Source organism: Ceratosolen solmsi, unplaced genomic scaffold (genome assembly GCF_000503995.2).
Source record: "Ceratosolen solmsi marchali unplaced genomic scaffold, CerSol_1.0 scaffold10, whole genome shotgun sequence".
Classification (NCBI taxonomy): Eukaryota; Metazoa; Arthropoda; class Insecta; order Hymenoptera; family Agaonidae; genus Ceratosolen; species Ceratosolen solmsi.
In genome coordinates this window covers 12,630,571-12,657,721 of record NW_011948412.1, presented here as the reverse complement: position 1 = coordinate 12,657,721, position 27,151 = coordinate 12,630,571, and the positions used below count along the sequence as shown (strand labels likewise).

The 27,151-nt window shown below is 28.2% G+C and overlaps 2 protein-coding genes across 4 annotated transcripts; one reads left to right on the top strand and one right to left on the bottom strand.

The window, feature by feature from the left end:
- Positions 1-4,484: 4,484 nt before the first annotated feature.
- Positions 4,485-14,338, top strand: Hdc (histidine decarboxylase). 2 transcript variants are annotated; one of them, XM_011496495.1, is made up of 15 exons: positions 4,485-4,513; positions 6,759-7,045; positions 7,679-7,933; positions 8,032-8,175; positions 9,401-9,467; positions 9,554-9,716; positions 9,971-10,041; positions 10,246-10,265; positions 10,358-10,456; positions 10,533-10,753; positions 10,841-10,950; positions 12,092-12,262; positions 13,280-13,360; positions 13,772-13,918; positions 14,058-14,338. In XM_011496495.1, the coding sequence occupies exons 1-15, from the start codon at positions 4,486-4,488 to the stop codon at positions 14,336-14,338; spliced, it is 2,145 nt and encodes a 714-aa protein (XP_011494797.1). In that variant the 5' UTR covers position 4,485. The 2 variants fall into 2 exon arrangements, with proteins under 2 accessions (XP_011494797.1, XP_011494806.1); XM_011496504.1 differs by having other exon boundaries at positions 13,280-13,356; positions 13,789-14,150.
- A 6,298-nt stretch (positions 14,339-20,636) lies between these two features.
- Positions 20,637-25,101, bottom strand: qvr (glycosylphosphatidylinositol-anchored protein quiver). 2 transcript variants are annotated; one of them, XM_011496483.1, is made up of 5 exons: positions 24,968-25,101; positions 22,954-23,070; positions 22,437-22,487; positions 21,776-21,922; positions 20,637-21,134 (listed from the first exon to the last, which is right to left on the bottom strand). In XM_011496483.1, the coding sequence occupies exons 2-5, from the start codon at positions 22,976-22,978 to the stop codon at positions 20,896-20,898; spliced, it is 462 nt and encodes a 153-aa protein (XP_011494785.1). In that variant the 5' UTR covers positions 22,979-23,070; positions 24,968-25,101; the 3' UTR covers positions 20,637-20,895. The 2 variants fall into 2 exon arrangements, with proteins under 2 accessions (XP_011494785.1, XP_011494777.1); XM_011496475.1 differs by lacking the exon at positions 24,968-25,101 and adding an exon at positions 24,725-24,820.
- Between the last annotated feature and the right edge of the window lie 2,050 nt (positions 25,102-27,151).

Sequence of the window (27,151 nt, the reverse complement as noted above, 5' to 3'; positions counted from 1 at the left end):
TATTCATGGGAGTTTTAATGTTTGTATAATTGGTAGTGAAAGCATTTTACTTTCGATCAGATGGTTCGCCTACATTTACAAACGTTTAAGTCATGAGTAAAGAGTGGCAACGATTATTTCCCTATGAATAATAAAAGAAAGGTCTATTTTATAAATTTTTTATTTTATTAAACGGTAAATTACGAGGAAGCGAATATTGTAAGCCACGGGAAATTACAAAAGTCGGAAGGGGGGTAGCGAGAGAAGTCTGTGCTTTTAATAATATCGACTGTTCCTATGATTTAAACATATAGTTGTGTCTTTACAACGATTCTTTTTTCTAAAATATCAAATTATACGTAAACATGCATTATAACTGTGACTGTTTTTACAATTGTTTTTATGCTCGTACTGTTAGTTATATATAATTTAATTTTATAAGGTAGTATAATTGAAATAATTAATTGATCCGAAGTTATAAATACACTGTCAAACACCACATTAACTATATTTTAATTTGGTAATTTAGAAATGACCGTTCATTGGAACAATGACATTATTTTATATTTTCATTATAATAATAGTCTTTTATTGGTAGTTAATGAGTTCATTTTACTAACTAAAATTTCAAATAAGCAAGTACATTATGAAAATTTTAGAATTTTACAATTGCACAGATCGAAATTATATGCTAAAATATTTATCTGTTTAATACTGAATTATACTCCTTAAATTTTACTTCGAGTGATCGAAAGTTTATATTAGATGATTTATATATTCTATTCTTCTAGTTGTCATTAACTTTTATTACATTATCAATCATTCTTAATTCCAATTCCATCACATTTATAATTAATTAAATAAGACAATAAATCGTTAGATTAGATTTGTACTGAATTTAATCAATTTTTAATAATTTTTATGTTATTTTTACTAATAAAGTATTTACGATAATAGCTATACGAAATAGAGTTTTATCTTATCTGTCCATCGTATCTTTTTTTTTTTTTTTTTTTTTTTTTTTTTTTTTTTTTTTTTTATGCAGCTATTTTGTTATCCTTCTTATTGAAAAATTATTATTTAATAAAAAATCTATAATGATAGTTTGTTTTAATTTAATTGAAAATGATAATAAAAAATAGAAAGGTTTTAAAAGAAAGGGAGGAAGAAATCGTTCATACGAGCACAAAGATAGGCTACTTAATATACTTAATACAAATATTTTAGAAATATTGTCTATGCTTTATGTATTCGAGCTTTAACTTAAAAAAATATTAGTTTAAACAAAATACTTGGGGCTATTTTAATGAAAATTTTGCAAATAAGAATTTAAATGAAAAATATATTATAATTGAAATCACGTACGTTATAATTTGTCCAATAAGCATATTATCGTAGAAAAATATATAAATGTATAAATTTTAATTTATGATTAGTTCGTTAGCAACATTCGAGTGAACCTTGGTCGATTGTGTAGTAACTAATATTTTCTGAAGCTTTAAGTGATCGTCGCATCTTCGCCAATAGTGCATGTAAAAGAAAATAGTCCCCATTGAAGCTTTTCAATCTACCTAAATTAATTACAAGAGCGTTTATTGGATATTGACGTTTATGTTCAAGCCAATCATAAATATATTCTCCAGCTGTTCTTGTACGTAGTAATAAAGCGCCTAAATTCTTAGAAAATTTTCAGTTTTTATATTCAATTTTATTCGATGGCTGAAAGATCACGAACTAAAATTGATGATAAAACTCATTATGGTTTAAAGATTACCATTTTATTCCAATGACGATATCCGGGAGCGCCTATGCCCTATTCAAAATTGCAAGTGATTATGTACACAACTGGGAATGACAATATTTTTTCCCACTGTGTAATAATATTGTAATTCTCAGTTATGGTGGAGTGAATTTATATTAATGGGAAATAATGAAACTTCTGAAATTAAAATTGGGTGTAATGAATGTAGTGTAATGTCAGTCGTTAGTTAAGAAGACGTCGTGATTACGCAAGAACCTTAATGAAATTGAATATAATTGTAAATGCTGAAAAAATTTAAAAAAAAAATGTTTAATAATTATTTCTTTATTGAGAATGGACTATAAATGTTCGATTATTTTTTTAATTTTAATACATTTGGCAAAGATATTCATCTTCATTATTAATCAATAATTACGAATCTTGATAACCGTTACATAAATATTTCTCGTTTCCCATATCAAATTCTCTTTTAATCTATTATGTAAGTAAAACGCATATAACAAAACATTGATAAAGTTTTCAATAAATATCACGCATACAGATGTCAATGATAAAATTGAATTTTTTCGCAAGAATGTGATCATAAAAATTCCGCATCAATTATTTTTCTAAGATTTTTAATTCCTTATAGTGAGATATAAGAGCTTAACATTTGGAAATTTTGGGGCTACAACTTCACTATAGCGTATCAATTTAAAAATATGAGCGCACGTAAATGTTTCAACGGCTCTATATATATTAATGTCAATTAGTTTTAAATGTTCATACGAATATAAATTTTGTAAAATTTCAATTCTCATTTATCATCCAATGTCTTATAATACTATCATGAAACAATTAAATTTATTCAATTTAATGAAATAATTTAATTTATAATAATATACGTCACATATACTCGAATTTATATATAATTAAGTTTCAATCATTATATATAGAGGATTTTAATATTAAATTTATCGACTTGAGTATTATTGAAAAATAATTACGTAAAGGTTGAATTTTAAATCTATAAATTTTTCTCTATATATTTAATCGAACCTTGAATGCAATTATTAAAACAATATCATTAAAAATAATAATTAATTTAAAGAGAAGACTACATCAACCTTAATAATACAATACTTAAAAAAATGTAATGCTAAAAATAATATATATATATATATATATATATATATCGACATACATGTTTCTATATTACGTGCTTGTATATATAAATACATATACACTTAAAATAGGCTAACACAATAAAGAGGTGTGGTGCTATTGGCTTTTAATTCGCTTATAAAGTCTTCGTGGCTTAGAATGGTTAAAGCCTGTTTTACAGATCAAATACTTGAACATTATTTGTAATCAATAATTATACCTGAATTATTGTAAAATAGAATGTATTGCTCTCGATATCGACAATCTATTGTTATATAAAGTACTGATTAAATCTTTTAAATTTTTTGTTGAACGTATAAGAAAATATAAATAAATTAATACCACATACGCGTTGAACTCGTACTGTGTTGAAAATCCTATTATTTATTAATGCAAGTATTTTTGTAAAAATCTTTTCCTTTAGTCTAATCTTAGTCGATAAAGTAGTACATTAATAAATAAATAAATTATTTGGTGTTATAATACTGTTGTATTTGCTTAACCTTATAATGTGGTAAAAAATTATCAAGGTAGATTCGTCAAATAAATGTTATTTAATAATAATAGTAAAGGAAAACTATGCATCTGATAACGAAGTGTATTCTTTTAAATATTTCACGTAAAATTCGAGGTTTTTGAAGAGCGATTAAATTTTCTGAAATGCACTTTGAACTCATTATTATTTATTTTTTTTTTTTTTTTTTTTTTTTTTTTTTTTTTTTTATTGCTTAATACGAAGACATAACTATGAACGAGTGCTTATAGTTAATTTATGAATTATTTTTGAAATAAAGAATTTCAAAGCTGCTATTAGTTTGGTGGATGTTGGTATAAAATTAATAAACAATCGATAAAATGGCAATCTTAACGTTGATGAACATAAAGAATAACGTAAGAAAAGATCAATGTTGCATTGCCGTGCACGTAAACAATTTCGTAACATCTTCAATAGCGATGGCGTATAAATTTCGTTTATACGAATTTATATGCTCCAACACACACACACACACACACACACACACGGAAGACGCGATTAAACGAAGCGAGGAAAGTAAGTATTTAGCTCTAGGCCATGATATGCCTGTGACACTACCCTAATAAGCTCGGACTCAATGACAGTCGATCGATGTACGAATCCGTACAAATAATCGGTCGACGTTTACATCCGCAAAGATTCCCCTCGGCTGGCTAACAATGCACGCACATGTCGTTGAGAACTTGCGTTCTCATTTTCTGATCAGATCGGCACGCTCATACTCTCATCAAATCGCTCACCCCCAACTTTAGTCCTTATCCTCGCGGCTCTTCCACTTTTAGCCTTCCTGTTTGCTTTGATTTTTTTTTGTTTTTTTGTTTTTGTTTTTTTTTTGTTTTTGTTTTAAGGACATTCTTATCCCTCATGCGTGTCAAGCGGTGTGATCGGAATTTTGAAATTTGGGTACTGTAAGAGTACTACTCCCTATCTAGGGCTACGACAGATCGTAAAATACAACGACGGAAGAGTGTAGTCATTCATTTGCTCTATTTGCATTTGCGTTGAAGTTTTTTTGAAGTTTTATTGGTTGCAGAACGTGAAACACCGTGAATTTGTTAGAGGCACTATGAACTTCAATGAATACCGGCAGCATGGTGAGTTGCTCAGTAATATGTTTGACGCTGCTTGTATGTGCCGATTGCTAAGTTTTGCTTTAACATGCCTGTTAAGACGTACATTACCGCGATTCATGATCGAATTTTTGTAATTATTAGTAATAATATTATGTCTGTTATTTTTTTCACGATATTATGATTTTCAAGCTTATTTAATTACATTTAAGACACTGGTTATGCAGATACACTATTGTAACTTTATAATAATTTTATTCAAGTGTTAATTGCGAGAGTATGCTATTTGTTATATAATAATTACCGATACGATAATTCTATTGTACGTTTAAAGAAAAGTGTAGCTGTTTCAGCATAATGCTGATTGTTATTTTCCTTTCCATCTTTTTTATTTTTATTTTATTTGATTATCTGCTTTACTTTATAAGCGAATAAATTTAAATTTACTTTTAAGCTTTAAGTTTCAACGTTTCTTATTGTTATTTAATATTATTTCTTTCGTACATTTGCATTCTTTATTACATATACTATCAATTAAAAACACATTATCTCATACATTCGAAGTAATATTTTATACGAAAGATATTTAACACCGAAGCTTTATACGAAAGCTTATAATTTTGTCGTCGAATTTATTGTCGTACGAGATTTGTAGAAAAATAAGATCTTTCATAATATATATATATATATATATATATATATATATATAAATTCTTTGCAGTCTGTTGTGCGTCGCAAATTGAGTAAATTAGTGGAAAAATGTGCGAATCAATTTGAAAAGATACTTTTAAAATACTATTAAAATGAGATAAATTGAGCTTTCTTATGAGCTGCATTTGAATAAGAGATAAGACGCGAATATACCGTGTGGGTGTTGGAAATGTGCGTCAATAAAAAGAAATGCTAAAGGAAAGGCAAGTTTATGGGCTTGATATTGTCCTCTCCTATAATGCATACGATTCCATAGACTATACTTTTAAACTCCTTAAGCCGCCAATAAATGCTTTTATATCAATTCAATTTCCCGTATACCTAGCCATTCCAAATATTTACGTTCTTTTATTTGATATCAGATTGCTTAAGAATCTGGTACAATGTTGTTTGAAGTTTATTGAGAAATAAATGTTACTAGTACTATCAAAATTTTTTTCGATTACCCTTTATTTATCATTGAAATACGTATGAGTCTACAATGAACAACGAGAGCTTATATTTATAATATTAAAATTCCAAATGTTTAACGCACATGAATAAATCGAAGATATCTTTCGTAAAATAAAGTTTTATACTATTTCAGTTTAATTATTTATCCTAACATTCCCTTTCATTAATGCTTTTTAAATGCTTTTTAAATGCTTTTTGTTCTGCAACTATTTGTGATCATCTTTGAGCATTTATGTTTGTTTGCTCGTATCTATTTTTAATTAAAATGTGTTTGAAATTTCACTGACGGGATTTGTGTCTACAAGCTGCATTATACGTCCTTGCGCGTTAAAACGTTTGTTTGCTCATTTGTCCCTCTATTCATTACAGCCTCTTGTCTGTAATGATTTCCGATCGAGTCTTTATCATTTTCTTCGCTGTATTTTAACCGAAGTTTCCGAATAATCTTGAGATTTTTATCGAAACTGCTCCAACACATCGAGTCTGATCTATTTAGTACTATTACCTTTTTACTTATAAAAATAACAACATATTCATTATTATTATGTATTTTATTTTTTCGACCTAAACAATTCGAAACTAGCATGTTTAAGTTACCTTATCTATATATATATATATATATATATATATATATATATATATATGATATAATAATAGATTTGATAGATTTTGATTTTGAAAAGTATTTAAAACGCTAGAATTTTAACGTTAAAACGTTATTACTGTTCTTTTATTAGAATGTCTTTTATCTTTGTCCATCTATCATTAACACTTTTTTACATGCTAATATCAATTATCTTATGTTGCTCACGCTTATTATTACATTACAATGACTTTTCCGAATCCCCAAAATTTCGATACTTTTACGTAAATGGATCATTAAATTGGCTTTTTTAAATTAAAATTATTTGTGTCTTATCTGTTTATGTAATATTATTTATCAAACAGTTAAATTGTCTTGATCCATATCATTAACATAAATTTATAATTCTTATATGTTTGTTAAGGCAAATGATAATATTAACTATGTCGCATTGAATAATGTTTTATGCATAATATTTATGTCAAGCGATCAATGCTAAGAGAGATAGAATATAATGCGTAGGTAAAGAAATGGTGGACTATATCGCGGATTACCTAGAGAACATTCGTGAGCGACGCGTCTATCCGAATGTATCTCCGGGTTATCTGAGAAACATTTTGCCGTCGTCAGCACCAGTGGACGGCGAGCCATGGAACAGCATCTTCGGCGACATTGAGAAGTGCATAATGCCAGGTGTCACTCATTGGCAAAGCCCTCACATGCACGCATACTTTCCAGCTCTGAATTCACCAGCAAGTCTTCTTGCTGATATGCTTGCTGATGCAATTAATTGCTTAGGGTTCACCTGGGTAAGTGCTGATCTCCTCTTGTTAAAGTTTTGTGGAAGTTGAATTGTGTTGGTGCGTGCGTGCGTGCGTGCGTGCGTGCGTGCGTGTACGTTTGTTTTTCACTTTTTTCTCTCTCATCCATTATTCTTAATACATTGATACTATAATAATCACAAAGTTTACAAAGTTTATTGAGGAATAAATTTTAATTTTTTTAATTTTCTACAATACTTTTAATTGAGTTGTCGCGCCGAAAACTTTATGTACGAGTTGGAAAATTTATTAAATATTAATTAAAAATTGACATTATTAGATTCCATATATCGATATATAATAATAATAATAATAATAATAATAGTAATAATAATAATAATAATTATTATTATTATTATTATTATTATTTATTGTATATTTACTTGTTGTTAGGATTACATGTATATATAATGAGAAAGTAACATTTGATACGTAAAAGCAGTTTTCTTTCTTTTTAATCCTCCAATATGAATAATTGAAAATATACAGAGCAGACACAGACGGGCGCGCGCACGCCGATGAATTATTTCATAGTAAAATAAAGATATGCCAGTAGCTGGTATTATTAAGAAAAAAAAAAGCTTGTGATAAAAAATTGAATAAATGAATGTATTCGTTCAGGCTTCGAGTCCCGTTTGCACAGAATTGGAAACAATCGTAATGAACTGGCTGGGTAAGATGATTTGCCTTCCGGAGGATTTTCTTCATCGAATTGGTGGCCCTGGTGGTGGCATTATTCAAACAACAGCTAGTGAGGCAACTCTCGTCTGTCTCTTGGCTGCGAGAACCAGAGCTATCCGGGAGGTGCAGGAAAATGATCCGCAATCGATGCCTGTCGAAATCAATTCGAGACTCGTAGCCTATTGTTCCGATCAGGTTCATTCGCATTTTCTTTTCATTTGATTGTCGCCCATCTGCCTTTTTATGCCCGAATGTGGCTTATCAATATTATGTTCTATTAAATTTCATTATAGGCCCACTCGAGCGTAGAGAAAGCTGGACTCATTGGATTAGTCCGTATGAGATACATCGACTCCGACGATCATCTGAGTATGAGAGGCGAAATACTCACCGAGGCTTTGCTACGCGATCGAAAAGATGGACTTGTACCCTTCTTTGTGAGTTTCAATTAAATCACTCGTTAATGAATGTTTCTTTAATTCTTTTCATTAATTTTACATTAAAATTACATTATCCTGGAATCGAGAGATCGGCAAATGTTTAATGTTAAATGTTAATATAAAGGTACTGTTATTTCATCTTATTTATTTCCTATGCGGTGCACTTTACTTTTACCAAGAGTTAATTCAAAACAAGACCGACTTATTTCCTATATTTACGACTTATCGGAATTTTGTATATTTTTCTCTATTTGACAATTTTCTGGTGATTGATTCATCTCCATTTAATAATTAATACGAACAAATATTCATTAAATGTCATTGATAATCATCATTATTAAACTCGACAGTATAAATAACGCAGGAATTTTGCCATGTTATTGTCATGTAAGAAAAATTTGAACAAATTCATTCATTTTTTAAATTTTTTATCAGCCGTAATGGGGTTAATAACAATTTAAAATTGTTACTGATTACATATTAAGAATAACTAGATGAACTTTAATAATATTTGTAAAATCAACGTATTATAAGAATAAAATTTTTATTTCTAAAAATTAATGAAGAGCAATATCAATCCTCTTAAAGTATTATTTTAAGATTCTGCTCTTTCTTAATTAATGTTACCTTGTATCGAGATATTTTTTATTGCGCAGAAATAAGCTGATCTTCGCTGCTTCATTCTCATGAGTATTATTGTTGTATAAAAATAATAGCCGACACATTGTTCCGATATTTTATAAAAGAATTCAAATATTAAAATTAATTAGAAATATTGCTCGGTACATTGTGATGCATTGTTAAGGTCCTCGGAAAGTACATTTTTCTATGCAGTGGGTAGGTAGTGGGGCTTGGGCCGATCTAGTTTGAATAAATTCATTGTCATTAATCCTACTGCTCTAATCAATGACGCTCTCGGGCTTCCTCAATTCGCATTTTTATATAAATAAATTTTGCAGGATAACGCAGGTAAATTATTAAAGCAACATACCGCTCCTTAGTCCCTTATTTTTTATCAATTTAACGCTCTCATTAATATGTTCAATAATAATGCAATCCGAATTCTAAGATTGTCTTTCGAATGATCAAGGATCTGGGCTTCAAGTAGTAAGATCTTGAAACCAGCGAGATATAAAGACAATAAATACGAATTAATGATTGTTTAACATGCATATCGTAATGACTAAGAGAATGTATAAGAAGAGGAAAAAAATAATTTTAGGTCTGCGCAACACTGGGCACCACCGGTGCTTGCTCATTCGACAATTTACAAGAGATTGGACCAATATGTGAGAATCGCCATTATATAGTCACGAATAATAATAATAATCACTTGAGTTGAAATTTTCATTAAAATTATTCTGACGAACAACAGGTGAGAAGAATGGCCTCTGGCTACACATCGACGCTGCTTATGCCGGCAGCGCATTCATTTGCCCAGAGTTTCGTTGCTGGATGAAGGGCATCGAACATGCCGACTCCTTTGCTTTTAATCCAAGCAAATGGCTTATGGTGCACTTTGACTGCACGGCCATGTGGTACGCGCCATTTATTTTACTTAGGATTCGCTCGATTCGTTAAAAATCGTTAAGAAAACAAAACAAAACAAAAACAAAAAAACAAAAAAAAAAAAAAAAAAAAAAAAAAAAAAAAAAAATTCATCCAACTAATTTGACATACAGAATTGTTGCCGCGTTGCTTTAGTCGAACGATCATAATCGTTTAATGTTCAAATCATTATCTAAATATGTGGATTGTTAAACACTTGCTTTACGTATTATTATCTTTCTAGGGTGAAGAATAGTCAAGCTCTTCATAGGACATTTAACGTCGATCCCATATATCTCAAGCATGAAAATTCAGGTAATTCAATTCGAGCGATGTCAACGATATTTGACATGATAAGATTTACTTACTTATCATCGTAATAATCAATCTATACCTTTACATACATTACTTTTAATTAATTTAATATTCTTTCTCTCTTTTTTCTTTCCTTTCCTTTCCTTTACTTTTTTTTTTTTTTCTCCCTCTCTCTCTCTTCCTTTTTTTCCCTCTACGTAATAGGTCTTGCGATAGATTATATGGTGAGTTTTTTCCATGTTTATCAGTGGTATTCTTATCGTGCATTTTTTAAATGGTAAAATGTTGGTCAGTGTATTTCAAAATTTGTTTTCAGCATTGGCAAATCCCATTGTCGAAGAGATTTAGAGCACTCAAGCTGTGGTTTGTGATTAGAAATTACGGAATCACAGGCCTGCAGAAGCACATACGCGAGGTAAACTTTACTAAACATGCCTAATGCAATGCCAAGGACATTATCGATACGAATATTACGAGATATGATATTCTAGGGTGTGAGATTGGCACAGAAATTTGAAGCCCTTGTATTGGCAGACTCGCGCTTCGAGATCCCGGCACCCCGCTATTTGGGTATGGTGGTTTTCCGTCTACGCGGGGATAATTCGCTAACCGAGCAGTTGTTGAAAAAAATTAATTCTCGCGGACGTGTCCATTGCGTGCCGGCTTCGCTACATGGGAAATACGTCATCAGGTTCACAGTGACATCGTCAACGTAACTATCCGAATGTTATTCGTATATTTCGCAGACATTGCGAAAGGGCGCATTAATAATTGCACGTCTAAATAAATAAATTTACAGTACAACCAATGACGATTTGTTGCGAGATTGGGCAGAAATCAAGAGCACCGCATTCGAAATCTTGGGATCAGTTACTAATTCCCCATCAAGAGCAAGAGTCTCATTGGCCGGTAATGATTTTTGAAATGTCACCGGGTATTTATTTTTCATTAGACCGTAAATATTTTGATAAATATTTTGAAAGAGCTAATTGAGCAAATACGAGTGACGTCTTATTTCTAATTGTTCAGCCGATTATAATCATAATTAATAAAGGTTTATCATGATAATTATAGCATTCCTTCGAATATTATCGTTCCTCACAATTCATAGTATATAATAATAATTTTATCATAGGACATTTTATCAAAGCTATTCTCATATTCATTATAATAATTGAATTTTACAGACATGGTGTAGTGATTGGCAAATTTGAAAAATTCTTAAATATTTCATTGAAATCTATATAATTTATATGCTAATTATCAATAATGTTATATTTGTCAAACGCGTGCGTTACGTTACGTTGCTTTTTAAAATAAACGAATACTTTTCAAAAATGATGAATTATGAATATTATCTCGATTATCAAATTAAATTTAAATTTGAAAAATAGAATAATTCCCTTTGAAAATATTAGCATTCCTCATATGCGCTTTTTTCTAAAATGATTTTCAATTCAAATAATATTGTAAATTATTTTAATAAATAAATGATCAAGATGTTTATAAAAATTTTTATTATTGATTTATAATATAATTTTTTTTTTTTTTTTTTTTTTTTGAATAATACCGTATTTTTAAAGCATCGAATTTATAATTCGTTAAAATTATTATTATTTATAATTAATACCGTAATAATGAATTTTGAAATTATTCAATTGCTCATCTTAGGGAAAACATGGCTTCGGTGATTTTTGAAAATATTCTTCATTTTTACATGCATGAATTATCTTCTATTATTAAAGAAACACATCCGTATTTAAGAAGATGTGAGTAAAAAATTTTTTTACTAAATTATAAATAAAGACGTTAGTCTTTAATATGCAAGAACTTAAAATACTAAGAAATAAGTGAATGTTTATATTTCTTGATCAAGCCATTTTCATCAGTCAAATTGAATGGACAAATAAATTATTCGTCTGTAATATTAGATTTATGACACACTTATTAGGCTATTTACAAAATTTGTTTGGATAACTTTTCAAGCGCATCTAGATGTTACACGAGTCACGAAAGAGTCGTGGCCAATTAGTCTTCTAAAACTTTTCAGAAACTCGCGAGAGAAATGAAAATTTTGGCTCGAGCCTGCTGCTGGCCAACTCACCAATGTCGCCAAAAATTGTGAATGGCAGTTTTGCCGCCATATACGACGCGGCCGACGTCTTCAACGAGTGCATGAAGACATTTGGCCGGCTTCGTCTGCACGCTCGGGATAGTCCAGGTACACATTTCCACACGCGAGTACCTTCACATCTATTGATTTTAAAGGAATGCTCTTTTCATTTTTTTTTCTTATCTACGATGGTGAAAACTTTTTTCTTTTTTCTTTTTTAACTAATTTTACATTAGCGAGATGCTGTTTAGGTTAAAAGAAAGAGCACAAATAATTTTTTATGAAATGGTTTTTCCTTTTCTTTTACAAATAATTATTTCAATTCGCTATTTTTTGGGCTTGTAAATGTATTATTTTAAATTTACAATATCACACACTTGTTAGCTATAATTATTTTGCTTGCAATAATTTTATCTCGGATTATTTTCAAATATTTCAAATATAACGACTCGTATATACTTATTATGAGAAATTATATTCTAATAGAACATGTATATATATATATATATATATATATATATATAATCACTTGTAAAATAGATTGTACATATTATTCATTGAAAATCATAAATTTAATTTTTAAAATATTATGCTTACTCGATCGAAATACGAAAATTCTCTATACTTTAATATCATATTTATATAAGTAATAATCATAAGCGAATATTAAATAATTAATTAATTTATTTATATATTTTTTAATTCTTCAATTAATCTTTTTAGCATTTTTATAGATTTTTTTACTTTTGAAAGATCATAGTTATCTCCTTTAATTCTTCATTCGTAAGAAAAATGAAATTTTCTTTTTTGAAATACCAAATAAGACTAAATAATTTTTTATTAATTTGTTATATATGCAAAAAAATTTTTTAATAATGTGATCGAAACTATGTTGCAAGGATTTTGTAGTAAAAAATCTTTACATGCAAGAGCTTTTGTTTTAAATAATGTAAATATAATTGTTTCTCTCGTTTATGTGTATGTCATTGTGTATGTGTGTATTGTTATAATCGTTAGTATTTAGTATTATAAGTAATATCATATTTACTGCAATATAATTAATTACATATATATTTTTATATCTGAACTTTTTTATTTGTAAAGAAATTTTATTGATAAATGTAGCTATGCGGCGACGAATTAGGGGAATTCTCATGTCCGGGAAACAATTTTCACTCGATTCGGGAATGGATTTGGTTCAGGTTTGTTCATACATCTACTTTATTAATCTTCTTAATCTTATATTTGAAAATTTGTTAAATTTTAGTTAATGCAATGCCCATAAAGGGGCTATAAAAAAGAAAAATGAATTTTATTAATTTATTAATTGAGTAACGTTTAATATGGATAATAATAATACATCGATAAAATATAATTTTTTTTTTTTTTTTTTTTTTTTTTTTATTATTATTTTATACGATGAGATATTTACGAAAAAGTTTAGAATCATTAAATTTAAAGATCACATCACAGAGACAAAGTGATTCAACAGACCAACAGAGTATGCTATTTATTTCATACAATGATATATTAGAAAGATATTTAATAACAATGAAGCATTGGGTGAAAGTCAAACGTATCTAAAAGAAAAACAGAGAGGGCAATAATTACGAGTAGCAATAAAATCTTTGCAGGGTTATGCATCATGCGCCCGTCCATTGTCGGAGCCAGGCGCGAGTAATCTACTGCAGGTAAAAGAAGACGAAGATTTCGCCGGTAAAAGCGATTCCACACTGAGCATTGATAAATCAGAATCTACAATCGGTAAGGCGCAATGATAATCGTCTGATAACAATAGCATTTTGTTTCCTCTTTTTTTCTTTTCATTTCTTCCTTTCTTTTCCTCTCATTTATTATGTGGACGTCACGGGCTTATGCAAATTTTTAAATTCAATTTCGGAAGATTCTTGCTCGAGTCTCATAAATTACATAGATTACGAAGACAATAACGCCAGAATTAACAATGGACTTTATGCAAAAGATCGTCTCTCCATTGAGTCTGAAGATGCCTGCAGTTTTGCTGATAATTCCTCAGTAAGAGGAATTTCCAAGAGTGAAACTATCGGAGCTATTAGCAGCTGTCTGAACAACATTGCTTCCAACAACACAACTTGTTCGCTTAATGAAAATGTCTTGGACAATGCACAAGTTTGCCGAAAATGCGGTCACTATGTAAAGCAGTAATAAGCATAATTGAAAATTTTGTAATTAATTTCTTTAATAAATTCTTTGATAAATTTTTTTTCTCATTGACATTGGAAAAAAAAGCACTATACGTTTAATGTTTATTATTATAATATTAAATTGTATTTAATCATATAACTAATAATATATCTATAGAATTCTACGGTTATTTTCACAAAACGTTGTTAAGCTGTATTTTTACGCTTTAAAGGCCAACTGTGAAATTTACACAATTTTTAATTAACAGAAACAAAGATATTATATAGAAATTAATTTCGAAATTATTAATTTTTAAAAACTTTACTTGAATTAAATTATCATTGAAATAATCGTAAAACTCTAATACGGAGTCTGTGTGCAATTTTTCCCCCCTGCTAAATAGTAATCCTCTTTTTCCTTTATTTATTTTTGATAATAACATATAATGATTGTAAATTATCGTCTCAACGAGATCTTATAATATAATAAAATGTATATTGCAAGTAATATTTATTTGAAAAGTTTAAAATGATAAATTTGCTTGATGCATTTTAAATAATAATAAATTAAATAATAATAAATTCATTTTCAAGTCGACGTATTTTAGATATGCTAAGTAATTAATATAAACTACTTTAAACAGCTAAATAGATATATAAAATATCGATGTTATTAATTAACGTATTAAAATAATTATTTAGTTATATTTTATATGGAATATGAAGTAAGACAGAATAAAAATATTAGCTAAATAGATATTTGCTCACCTATGTCATCATAGTATCGTTAAATTAGTTGATTTAGAGATAATTTGTTATGAAAATTGTTTCAATAAGATCGATAAATTCCAGTAAAAGTAATGCTTATTTAAAATGAGCACAGTTATATATAAAAAGTAAAAAAAAAAAGAAAAAAAAAAGAAGACCATGTATAAGCGAATATAAAAGTTTTGTTAATATAAATTGTAATGCCGATTACGACTAAATCTAGATAATTATGTAATTAAATATTTTGTTACTAATTGTTGGATCAATATTTATAACTTTTAGAAAGTCGTTAGTTGCGCATGTGTTAGAATGTATTAGTTTGCTTTTTGAAATGTGGTTCCTGTGAAAGTACAGATATATTGACAGAGAAATTGTAAAAAAAAAAATAGAGATTTAAAATATTGATTAAAGTAGAGGTAAAATGATTTTCTTATTGTCACATTCATTTAATTTCCTTTGAATTTTATAATAATGTCTTATAATTGTTAGATAAAAAGTTATAATTTTACAATAATCTTGAAGCTGACGACTCCATAAATATTCAATTTCGTTTGATGATATGATGTGTTAGAATTGCTAAATTTTAAATTATTTTCTACATATAGAGATATACTATATAATTTTCAATCTATAACAAATATAATCAGCACTTGTCTATATTGTTTTTGTTTTTTGCCTTTTACATTATTTGCAGTAATAGTTCTTACAAACTAGTGATATATGTTGAAAGGGAGCCTAATCCATAATATTAGAGCTTTCATATTCACAATCATTGCCAAGTCTACGAAGGACGATCTTTTATTTTCTCATATAATCATCATATTATGCAATCATGAAATCGCAATGATAATTTTAATGATATTTCTTATAGAAAATTTTGATATTTTCATATTAAAATATGATGAAATTATTTGTCGAATAGTAACTTATCTAATTAAGTACTATATTATCATTGTCAATTAAATAAAAATAATGCACATGAATGTCGATATGTGTGTCTAACAGTCTCTATGATTTCTATCTTCTAAGGAAATCGTTCGGAAGTTTTTCAAATTTCTTGATAACTATGTTTACAACATGAATTTGTACAACGTAACTTTTGTTATTTATGCTCAATTATTATAATCTAATATTAGCGCCATTTAATTTCTGATTATTAATTACAATTTAACTTTATGTACTCCAGTTATTCTTATGAATTGCACAGTAGTAATTCTACAACGGTAATTTATAATGAATGATCACTGTGTCGTTATTTACTATATAATTAGTTAATCACATAATAATTAGCATTATAAATGAAAATTCAAGACTCTAACAATTTTTGCTTATCACTTGTTGGGTTAAAGAATCGTTGATATAATTCGATATACATATATTCACAATAGTAATTTCATTGCTAATTACAAAATAGCATGCGACTCCTACTGGATAATGTTTTTTTTTTTGTCAATCTTTTTTTTTCTTTTTCTTTGAAAGAAACTCATTGCTTTGAGCGCATAAAAAAACCTTTCCAATAAATAACTAACAATAACTTCCTTTATTAATTAATGATTATTATGATGCTATATAAATTGAAAAGGAGACGGAGAGTGCAATGCTAAAGTGTTGAACTTTTAAATATTTTATAGTGCTATTGGATTAATTGGCTTATTTTATAAGATTTGCACAGCTATTTGGATGTGTGATTTTCTTCGTGTGTTTCACAAACATAATTAGGTATTATGAAAAATTCTTTATCGATGATATTACGCTTACAGGAGCAATTGTGTCTATAATAATAAATTCATGTTTTTTCAGCGGTTTGACAGTCATTGCGGGTGCAACATATAATATAGTTATACATTCAATATCCAAAGTTAAAAACATGTCAATTAAACAATTGATAATTTTGTTCATAAGTATACAATATATCAATAAGCTTACTGTTGGCTGTTAATATGAAGGGATTTTGTCTGGCAACATAACGTGTAGAAAACTTTTTGCGATAGTACCTCACATGGCACGTGGATTCTTACGGTTGTGAGGTCACATAGATTGACAATTAAAAATTAAAAATCCTATTAATAATACTAATCTAAGCTGCATCGAAATATCAATATTTTATTGTATTTTGTAGCTACAAACATACAAAGCATACACGACCAGTATAACAATGTATAAATATAATTTGTTATTATTAATATGTAACATTTAATTAATATTAATATATAATAATATGTTATACATTGTCCGTTATTTAATAATATTAGTTTATTTATTTTGACAAAACATGCAGCATGTTTAATTTTCTTATAGAAACTTTTATATTAATTTTATAAAATGTTTGAAAATTATCATATTTGTGAAAGGAGTAAGTTTAATGATGATTAAATGATAATTCAAATGCTTTACTTTGAAAATTCGACTAATTATAAAATTATAGCTACAATGAGAATATGATAAACCATCTAATTTTCGAATACAAAAATATAAATAATATATTTTACATATTTTTTTTTTTTATAAATAACAATTCGTTTGAATTATTAAACGAGCGGAAAAATACAATGAATATTGATGCTAAATTATTGCTTATAAGGCTTAAGATTTATTGAAATATTTTTCCAATAAAATGAAGAGAAAAAAAGCAAAAGAATTGTCAATTATGCAGATCATACGTTTTTAAAAATTATAAAATTCAATTTAGATTTCCATACTTCGTTTTAGAAAAATTGATATTAATACTTTTTATCTTTAATCGAGTATTCTAATGTATGATATTAATGTGACTGTATTTCAGAATAAATGTAACTGTAAAAATAGAATTAATTAACAATGATTATTAAGAAAGTTGAATAATAATGAAGAGTACTCGATATGGATAATTATTATCTATCTAATAGATTGAAGTTGCTTAAACCTAACAGATTACAATTGGCAAGAAAAATTTAAAATAATAAATTTGCATTCTCTCCTCAATTGTAAACTTTTCATTCTCGAAATAAATATTGTTCCAATTATTTATTCACTTATTAAACGATTTTTTTGTTTTTTGCTTTTTTTTTTGTTTTGTTTTTGATTTTTAAACATAAATTTAATCGAAGGCACCCATATTATTATATACTTAAGTGTGATGAAGAATAATTGATAGTTGTAAAAAATGTAAATTTCTTAAACAATTATCGTTTGAGATAAGATTAACAAATTGGCTAGACGATGATCTTGTAAATTTAGGCTGCTTGTATGTTTATTCGTAGCTGATAATTATATGTAAAGGAAAGTGCAGAAGCATGAGTTAATGGTCTGAATTAAAAGGGACGTTACGGAATAATCAACATAAAGAAATTATCATGATGGCTGAGGGAAAATGTGAAAAAATTTAAAAAAAAAAAAAGTGAATAAAAAAAGTGAAATAAAAAACTAATAAAGTGACCTCACAACCGCGCGTGCTACAATGAACAAATGACGCGACACGAGCCGCATGGCCTGCCAAGGAAATATCGCGCCATTGCGACATTTATTTGGCAAAAGGCTCTCTTATAAAAGCCTTTCTGTGAGGATTAGAACATTCAGCTTGACTTTCTACAGTTATCCGCTGCTCGGCTCAAACTGAAAGTTCGAAAAGTGCCTTTTCTCGTTTGTTTCTTTGTCAGCGGGATTATAGGTGGGTTATGTTAATGTCGTCTGCCAATTGCTTGTTTACACAATTAGCATTAATTATTTTCTTTCTAAACTAAAAACTGAGACTTTAAATTATGTTTATTATGATAAGAGCTGAATGACATTAAAGAGAGACAATTTTGTAAACAAGCAATTACACTTGGAGGATATTATTTGTAATTAGTTTCATAACGTTCACTGCTACATGCTATCATGCTATCATGCGCATTACGACAACATATCTGAATATTCTTAGATACATCTATTTAATATACTATCTACAAGAAGAATACGTCACCGATAAATGGCATGTATACTTTTAATAATGTTTGAAAAATTTCTTATAAAAAACTATGAAATATAAGTATACAAAAAGTCATATCTCAACGTACAAATCTTATAATGGTGAAAGAAAATAAAATAATAATTTCAAATAAAATCAGGTGTCCAGCACCAAAGTACAACGAATAAAATATCTGCAAATCTTCAACTATATACGTCTATCTATCTATCTATCTATCTATATATTTATATGTGTGCGCGTGCGTGTGCGCGTGCGTGTGTATGTGTCGCGTGTGTCGTGTGCGCGCGCGCGCGCGCGCTTGTGCATATTTGTATATTTATATTTGCATACACACAAGCGCGCGCACCAACTCACGCACGCACTCGCATACATAATCATACGTATTTATTTATATCATACGTATTAAGAAGATAATGAATTTTTATTGTTATAAAAAAAATTGCTATTATTTAATAGATTAAGGAAAATGAGAATAATAATAGTAAGACAATTTCAATAATAATATCTTCTATCGTGAATATATTAAAAATCTAATGTTAATTAATATTATATAACGTTATATTTAAAATCTTTTATCATCTACGTCATAATATATTGTACCGTGCGTTAGTGTTTCACTACTACGTAGCTTCTATTCACGCAGATGAAGACACTTCGATTTTAGATCATGTTAATTATCATTAAACTTATTATATATTGTTTATTCTCATTTTCTTAAAATTGTCTTAATCAATTAACTTATTGTCTACGCTTTAAGGTACGATGTATCCGAGTAATAATTAAATTTTAAATCTTTATTATTCTAATGATATTTTTATGTAATAGGGAGATGTATATTTTAAGATCGGACAATCGAAGTGCTTCTTATATATATATATATATATATATATATATATATATATGTATATATATATGTATATGCTATTTTGAGGAGAAGAAAGTCACATTTGCTTGACACTTTACTCGAGTGGGCATGCCATTATTGCATGCCTCATGAAAGAAAAAAACTTTTATGACGAACTATTTATCATAAAATGTTTTACTAAATTAGTTATCATATGCTGTTTATGTGTCAATATTTGTTGCATCAACATAACGAATACTATAATTTTGGTGACATTATTTACATATACTAATAGATTTTTCTTTCTACTAAAATTATTGCTATGATTAAAATACATGTAAATAGTATGCTACAAATAAATTAGGTAAAAATAGTTAAAAATCGGAATCTCAAGTGAGTGAATAATATTTGGAAATAGCGTGTGAATGACTAAACGTAGATTCACAATCGATAAAATATGAATAATAAATATCTTAAAGCTTGGTCGTCAGGTTAATATCTTTCTCTCTCTCTCTCTCTCTCTCTCTCTCTCTCTCTCTCTCTCTCTCATTAAACAATCTTTCTAACCACATTTCATCGATTATGAATAAGGTACTTTCCTTACAAGCAATACAATTAATATCGCAAGAAACCTAAGAGGTTTGGTGCTTTATTATTATGATGCAAATACGAGTAGCTCTCAAATTGATAATACTTCGTTTAATTAGATTCTAAATATGAAAAAAAAACTTCGAATACAATCGAGAGCAGCATCGAGGCGGACTAATATCCTTTTGCAAATTATCGATTAATTTAAAAGGAAGACTTTTCTATTACAACGTACATATCACAATCATAAAGTCTCATTGAATTTTAAAAATTTTTGAGCAAATTTCCCCCTCCCCAGGGACATTGCCGACTCGATTATTCTCGCATTTGAGCAAATCGAAATATATGCTGGAATATTTTAATAATGAAAGAATTATCTACTTAGGAATTAGATTTGATAATAAAAGAGTATTTAGTGACAAAATGATATTCATCACAGCGAGCTACAAAGCAAGTTGGGAAATCTAAGGACGGAATGGAGAGTGAGGATCGTTGCTATGAGGTAAGAGATAACGGAGTTCGTAAATAGGAATGAGGAGACACGATTGCACATATCTTCCTCACAGAAGCACATGTGACCAGTGCCGGTACTTTCCATCATGCACACGTGGTCCACCATGAATAAGTTTATCTGCAGTTGCGACGTGCACGTTCTCCGGACGCTCTCATAGGCTGTGAAAATTTATAAACGGCTATTATGAATTTCACACTCGTATTTTTATTATCATCGGCATTAGCTGCCTGTCATTTATTACTAAAACACCATTTGTGCGTTTAACTTGACGGAATATTTTTATGAGTGTTAAGCTACATAACCAGTACCTTAAAATTAACATAACAAGATAAGCTCGATTTTTTTCTTTTAAGAATATTAATATTTTTCATCTACGACAACAGCTATTGCTTTAACGTTAGTATTAGTATTGTGTAAGACAACTGCTTGTTCTTAAAGATTTTTTTCTTTTTTAAATGCGACCTTATATCTACTAAATAATTAACTTTTATCTGATAAGAATAATAATCGTCGGCATACAAGAATGGTATTTTATTGGTGCAACAGCTATAATAAACAACTCAGATATGCATTTTAGATTATACATATATATATATGTGTGTATATATATATATATATATATATATATATATATATATTATAATCTATACGTTAATATTGATTAAACGTTTTATTTGATTGAATATAGAAATTTCTACCTGCTATTGCTTTGATTTATATTTGTTGTTGTTGTTGTTGTTGTTGTTGTTGTTGTTATTATTATTATTATTATTATATTCAGGATCTACGTTGAACTTACGTGATTTCGCATTTCGCACCATTTTTACGCAACATCCGTTGCAAGTCATCAGTGGTGGTTGATCCCTCGGCAGCGCCGTATAATTAAATGGATCTTTACATCGTAAATCTGTCCAGGAATCGCACTCATAGCAATAAACAGACCTCGCTGGCAAAATTATTTAAATATTTTACTATATATCGTTATAATTCTTAGAATATAGTTGGGCTTTAAAATGATTATGATTTAAAAATATTATGCCTACAAATTCTAATATATGTGAATTACAAGCTCTAAGTGTCTATGTAGAAAATTTTGCATATCTATTATTCCATGCAATGTAATCTATCTAATAAATATTTATTAATATTTAATCTATCTAATAAAAGAAAATACGTTCAATCTTTTTAATAAAGTAGATAAAGAAAATGAGGTGGGAGTGATTGATAGATATTTTTTAATTAATTGTTCGTATCTTGATATTGAAGAGTAGAGAATAATAAGATGGCGGAGAATTATTAATATCATAGGCACACATGTTCGAAATCTTAGCCGCACACATTGGATAATAATAATTTTTAAAAAATACAATGTGAATGCAAAATTTATTATTCAGTAAATAGCGAATAAATTTTTATAGCCCACATTGCCGATAGTTTATAATGTGATTATTTCTACTCACTTTGACACTCGGCATAGCAGGAATTGATTATTGTAGCGAACGCCATTATCACTAGAAAAAAATATCGTTACTTTTGCCGATAATAAATATTGTGAAATTTACAATATGCGATTGTCTCAATGATTACGACTGGTAAATTAAATGAGATTTTTTAATTTTTTATATTTACAAACCAACCATATTTTAAGAGCTTATAATATTATTAATTAACGTTACAGCAGCGATTTAATATGGTATGAAATACTAGAAACAGAACTAATGAGACGAACTTGATTACTACTCGATATTTCTATTTTATTTGATAATTCGTACAAATGTTTCTACGGATGATTCTCAATCAATTATTACGAGACCTAAAAATTAATTTGAAATTCAATAATAACGTATACAATTTTCTTCAAATAGTAAATCTCCAACAACAATAATGGTATTAAAATCATTACAATTTATTGGAATATCAGAGGTATATGCATTTTTTATACATAGATTATGGCAAAGTAAATTAGTCACTACTCACCCACAATTGCATAATGCGATGCCATTATTATCAAATGTTTACCGCTCGAGTGGAATCTCACCTTTGCATGACGATCATACTGATAAATGTGCGACGATACTTTGTAACATTTCCGATCTACTTAATAAAAAGAATGTTTTTAATCGAATTATTTACGTTCATATCATTCAAAACACTCGCTAAATAATTTATTTATTTGCATTATAATTATGATTTAGCTGAAATTCGATTAATTTTATAATTTATTCTTTATACATCTTTATACATCTTTCATACTTGCCTAAATTAATTACTAAGAATTTTCATACTTTATATGTATATATATATATATATATATATATATATAAGCGATAAATAATTAGAAAATAGAATAATATGCTTAATGGATTATTATAGATTAGATAATCTAAAACTAAAGCATTAGATTAAAATTGCAATGTACGCATTCACGTAAGTACAAAAATAAAAGGGGATTCTATTTTTTTTTTTTTTTTTTTTTTGACAAAACGGTTATGCATCGATCACAAGCGAATAAAGGATTAATGTTTCAATAAGTAATAGATTGAAGAAGAAGAAGATTTTTAATGATTATCTCAAGAAATTATTAGAGTTATTAGCGATAATAAAAAAATCTGTTGTTTTCATTGAATGTATCGATTAATCAATTTCTCAATTTTAAAAATATCTTTCAGTATCGAGCTTTTTGATCTTCTATAATTTTTGGTTCTTTAATTTTACTTATTATATAAATAATTGGAATTTCTTGTTTACGAAGAATACAAACGATTATTTTGCTTTAAGAAAAAAAAAAAAAAAAAAAAAATTATTTTTTTTTAAAAAAAAAAAAAAAAAAAAAAAAATACAAAATAAACTTACCAAGTCATGCAATCGGTTCATAATTGTTGCAAGACCGAAAATATAAATATTTTAATGCCTTTGTATATATAATAAAATAATTTAAATCAATTTAAATGACATTTTCTTAAATTATATTTTAACATAGTGTAATGAATGTTATAGAATATTAGTTATTTAAATTATTTAAGCTAATATTCCATCTGTTTATATATTATACGTATATAATTAATTAATAATAAGTACACATATAATTTATGTAGACTTGTATCTTTTATATTATTTTATCAAATTTTATATACGTATATATTATTCCACTTAATATAGTTATATTTAATATTCCTTTCGAACTGACAAATTTATATATTTATAAGTTAAATACAAATTATAAAATACCGTATGAGTTGAGCGTGTAAATTTTAAAGTTGAATAAAAATAATAAATTTTATTTTTAAATTTGCAATTTTTAATGAAGCTGCATTGGATGTATAATGAATGGAGTTAAATAACATTAAAAGCATATAAAAATCGAGTTACATTCAATACTTAATAAAAGGTGTAAATAAAATGAAATTTTTATTTTACATTTGAAAAAAAATAAAAAATAATGAATACAACTATAACTGTTCATCCCAAAATTAATGTCTTATTTAAATTCTTAATTGTAATAGCTAGACGATGAAAATTATTCGCGAGAGTTGCCAAATAATCAAACATTGTGTCTAGTTCAGCAATCGAGCCTTCAACTAATATTTAAAATCAAGCTATGTGTATGTGCCCTCCCGCCCTCGAATAATAAGATCCCGATGCTAATAGAATCTGGATACTAATCGAGTATCAGTTGCCTAGATCCCCGTGATTGAGAATGAAGCTTATTCTACTTAAGCTAAATAATAAAGATCGATTTGAGTCTCACATGACGATTAGGATGGGCCATTTTATTAAGCGGCCCGAAGCCTTCCGAGTGAGTCGCCCGACCGTATGACTTCGTCACCCTCCGAATGCTTCCTCACAGGTTCTATTATCATAGGCGAGAAGTAAAGTCGATTAACGTTAACTGTCAATGACGGTTGAACGGTGTGGGATGTTTGTCGGTGGTCGGGGACGGTGGTAAAGATAGGGCTTGTTAACGGCTAATATCGTTAATGCGAATACGTACGATAATCGCGGAAGCGGCCATTCGGCGGGAGCCGAGCGAGCCTCCAGACCTCGTCGTGGCCTACTACGAGGTAACCTCCCGACAGCGAGTCCACCTGGCCGCCGACAGTCCCGATGATCTCTGGCTGCTAAAGCGGCCACTGGCGTACTGCCGCCGCCCTCGAGATCAATATAAGGGTTCACTGCAGCGTCGCGGCGCCTCTTGGCCATTGTGCCAACAGCCAGCGTGGCGCGCATGACGGGAGCCGAGCACGTGGCCGACATGCGCCCTGCCCCGATGCACCAAATCGCATCCTGCATGCGATGTCCTGGGTGGCGAGAGTCGGCCTGGCCCCGATAATTCCTGGCGCTTGTCTTCTTTGCGCACCATCATCATCATCCATCCTCTTTATTTCTACGCCTCATGCAGCTTACGAGTACTCGTTGGCTTACATTTTCCCTTAGGGAGGCTGGGACGATTATACTAATTTCGTCACATTCATTCGCGCATTGCCTCTCACTTTTGACACATTTAATGAGGCGAGTAATGTGCAAGTAAAAGGAATGCATCCTCCCGATGACAATATAATGCACTGATTGGCCAATGACGTAAGCGCTCATCTTGACGAGCAATCGATTATCATAAAAATCGTTTTGAAATATTTCTTAAGTAAAGCGCAGGCAAATATTAATCGAACGTCATAATATTATTGGGATTGTTATTTCGATCGGACATTCTACGAGCATTCGTTCGAAAGTATGGAGCATAAATTAAAAATTTTGATTCGAATTTTTGAATTATTCACATGCTATGGCTGTCTTCATTTTGAAGTTCGTGCCAGTTTTAAACAATTCTTAGTCACTTTTATCGTGATGATAATAATAAGTCTTTCATATACTTTTTCCCTTCTTTTTCTTTTTCCTTTTATTATTCTATTTTTTTTTTTTTTTTAATTTTTTTATTATTATTAACAGAGTCGAATTAATCTCTTTATTTTCACTTACTATTCAATTAACAATTAGTATTGTGAAACGATATCATTTACTTAGCTCTAAATGTATGTAAATGCTTATGCTTCTTCGGGAGAAATAAGCATTTTATTAAATAAATTTTCAATGCAATTACGTAAACAGAAACGAAAAAATTATAATAAATTTAGAATTATTAAAGAATTATTTTAATAAATAATATAAAGTAAGATGGATAAAACGAATTAGATATCTTATAATACATTAACAAATTGATAATTTGCTTATAAATGCATTAATGACATTTAATTTTGATACTTATTCGTAATATTACACCAATGTTTGTCGAATTAAGATATTGACGCTAAAAAATATCTTATTTATTCTATATATTTCCATAATTAATATCATTATTCTAATAATAGAAATAATTTTACTTGACCATTTGGCATCTGCATTACCGATATTTATTAAGCAACTATTCTAAAACAATTTTCTACGCGTATTTTATTTATAATGAGAATTATATTTATTTATACGTAATAAATATTTTTAACAACAATTTTTACAACTCTAACGATGTTAATAATTACTTTTTAAAAATAATTTATACTCGAAGTATGCAATAGTAAAAATATACATGTGCAATAGAATTTTAATGTTTCTATTTGTAATAATATGTATATTTGTAATAATAATAATAATAACAATAATAACAATAATAATAATAATAATAATAATAATAATAATAATAATTAATTAATTAATTAATTAATTATGACTTAATTAATATACTTTCGAATGGTTTATTATGTATTGATCCAAACTATATAATTTTCCCTCAAATGCCTAACATTAAAATAATAAATAGTAAAAAATAATGTAAAAATGTAGAACATTAAAGATAAAAATTAATTTTGTTTATTCATTTGCTAATTAACGACGCTGGAATATTCAACTACATTGTATTAATAATTGCATATTTATTATGTACTCTTAACTAATGTAAATTAATTATAATTACGAATACCATGCTTTATAAATTTTTTCTTTTCTTTTTTTTTTTCTTTCTTTTTTTTTTTTTTTGATAATATAAGAAATAACGGTATCATAAATTATATCGACGAAAATAATAACGCTTAAGATAATCGCTATTATTGATGTTTATTTATGAAAATTAAATATAAACATTAACGTGATCTTACAAATAATAGTGATTTATCTTATTATCAGTTAG

Coding starts and splice junctions, on each gene's coding strand:
- qvr (XM_011496483.1), bottom strand. CDS start 22,978: ATGGCATCGCATTATGCAATTGTGG. Junction 21,923..22,436: donor CTGCTATGCCGAGTGTCAAA/GTGAGTAGAAAT, acceptor TAATTTTGCCAG/CGAGGTCTGTTTATTGCTAT. Junction 21,135..21,775: donor GGTGCGAAATGCGAAATCAC/GTAAGTTCAACG, acceptor AAATTTTCACAG/CCTATGAGAGCGTCCGGAGA.
- Hdc (XM_011496495.1), top strand. CDS start 4,486: ATGAACTTCAATGAATACCGGCAGCATG. Junction 4,514..6,758: donor CAATGAATACCGGCAGCATG/GTGAGTTGCTCA, acceptor TATAATGCGTAG/GTAAAGAAATGGTGGACTAT. Junction 10,266..10,357: donor GTCTTGCGATAGATTATATG/GTGAGTTTTTTC, acceptor ATTTGTTTTCAG/CATTGGCAAATCCCATTGTC.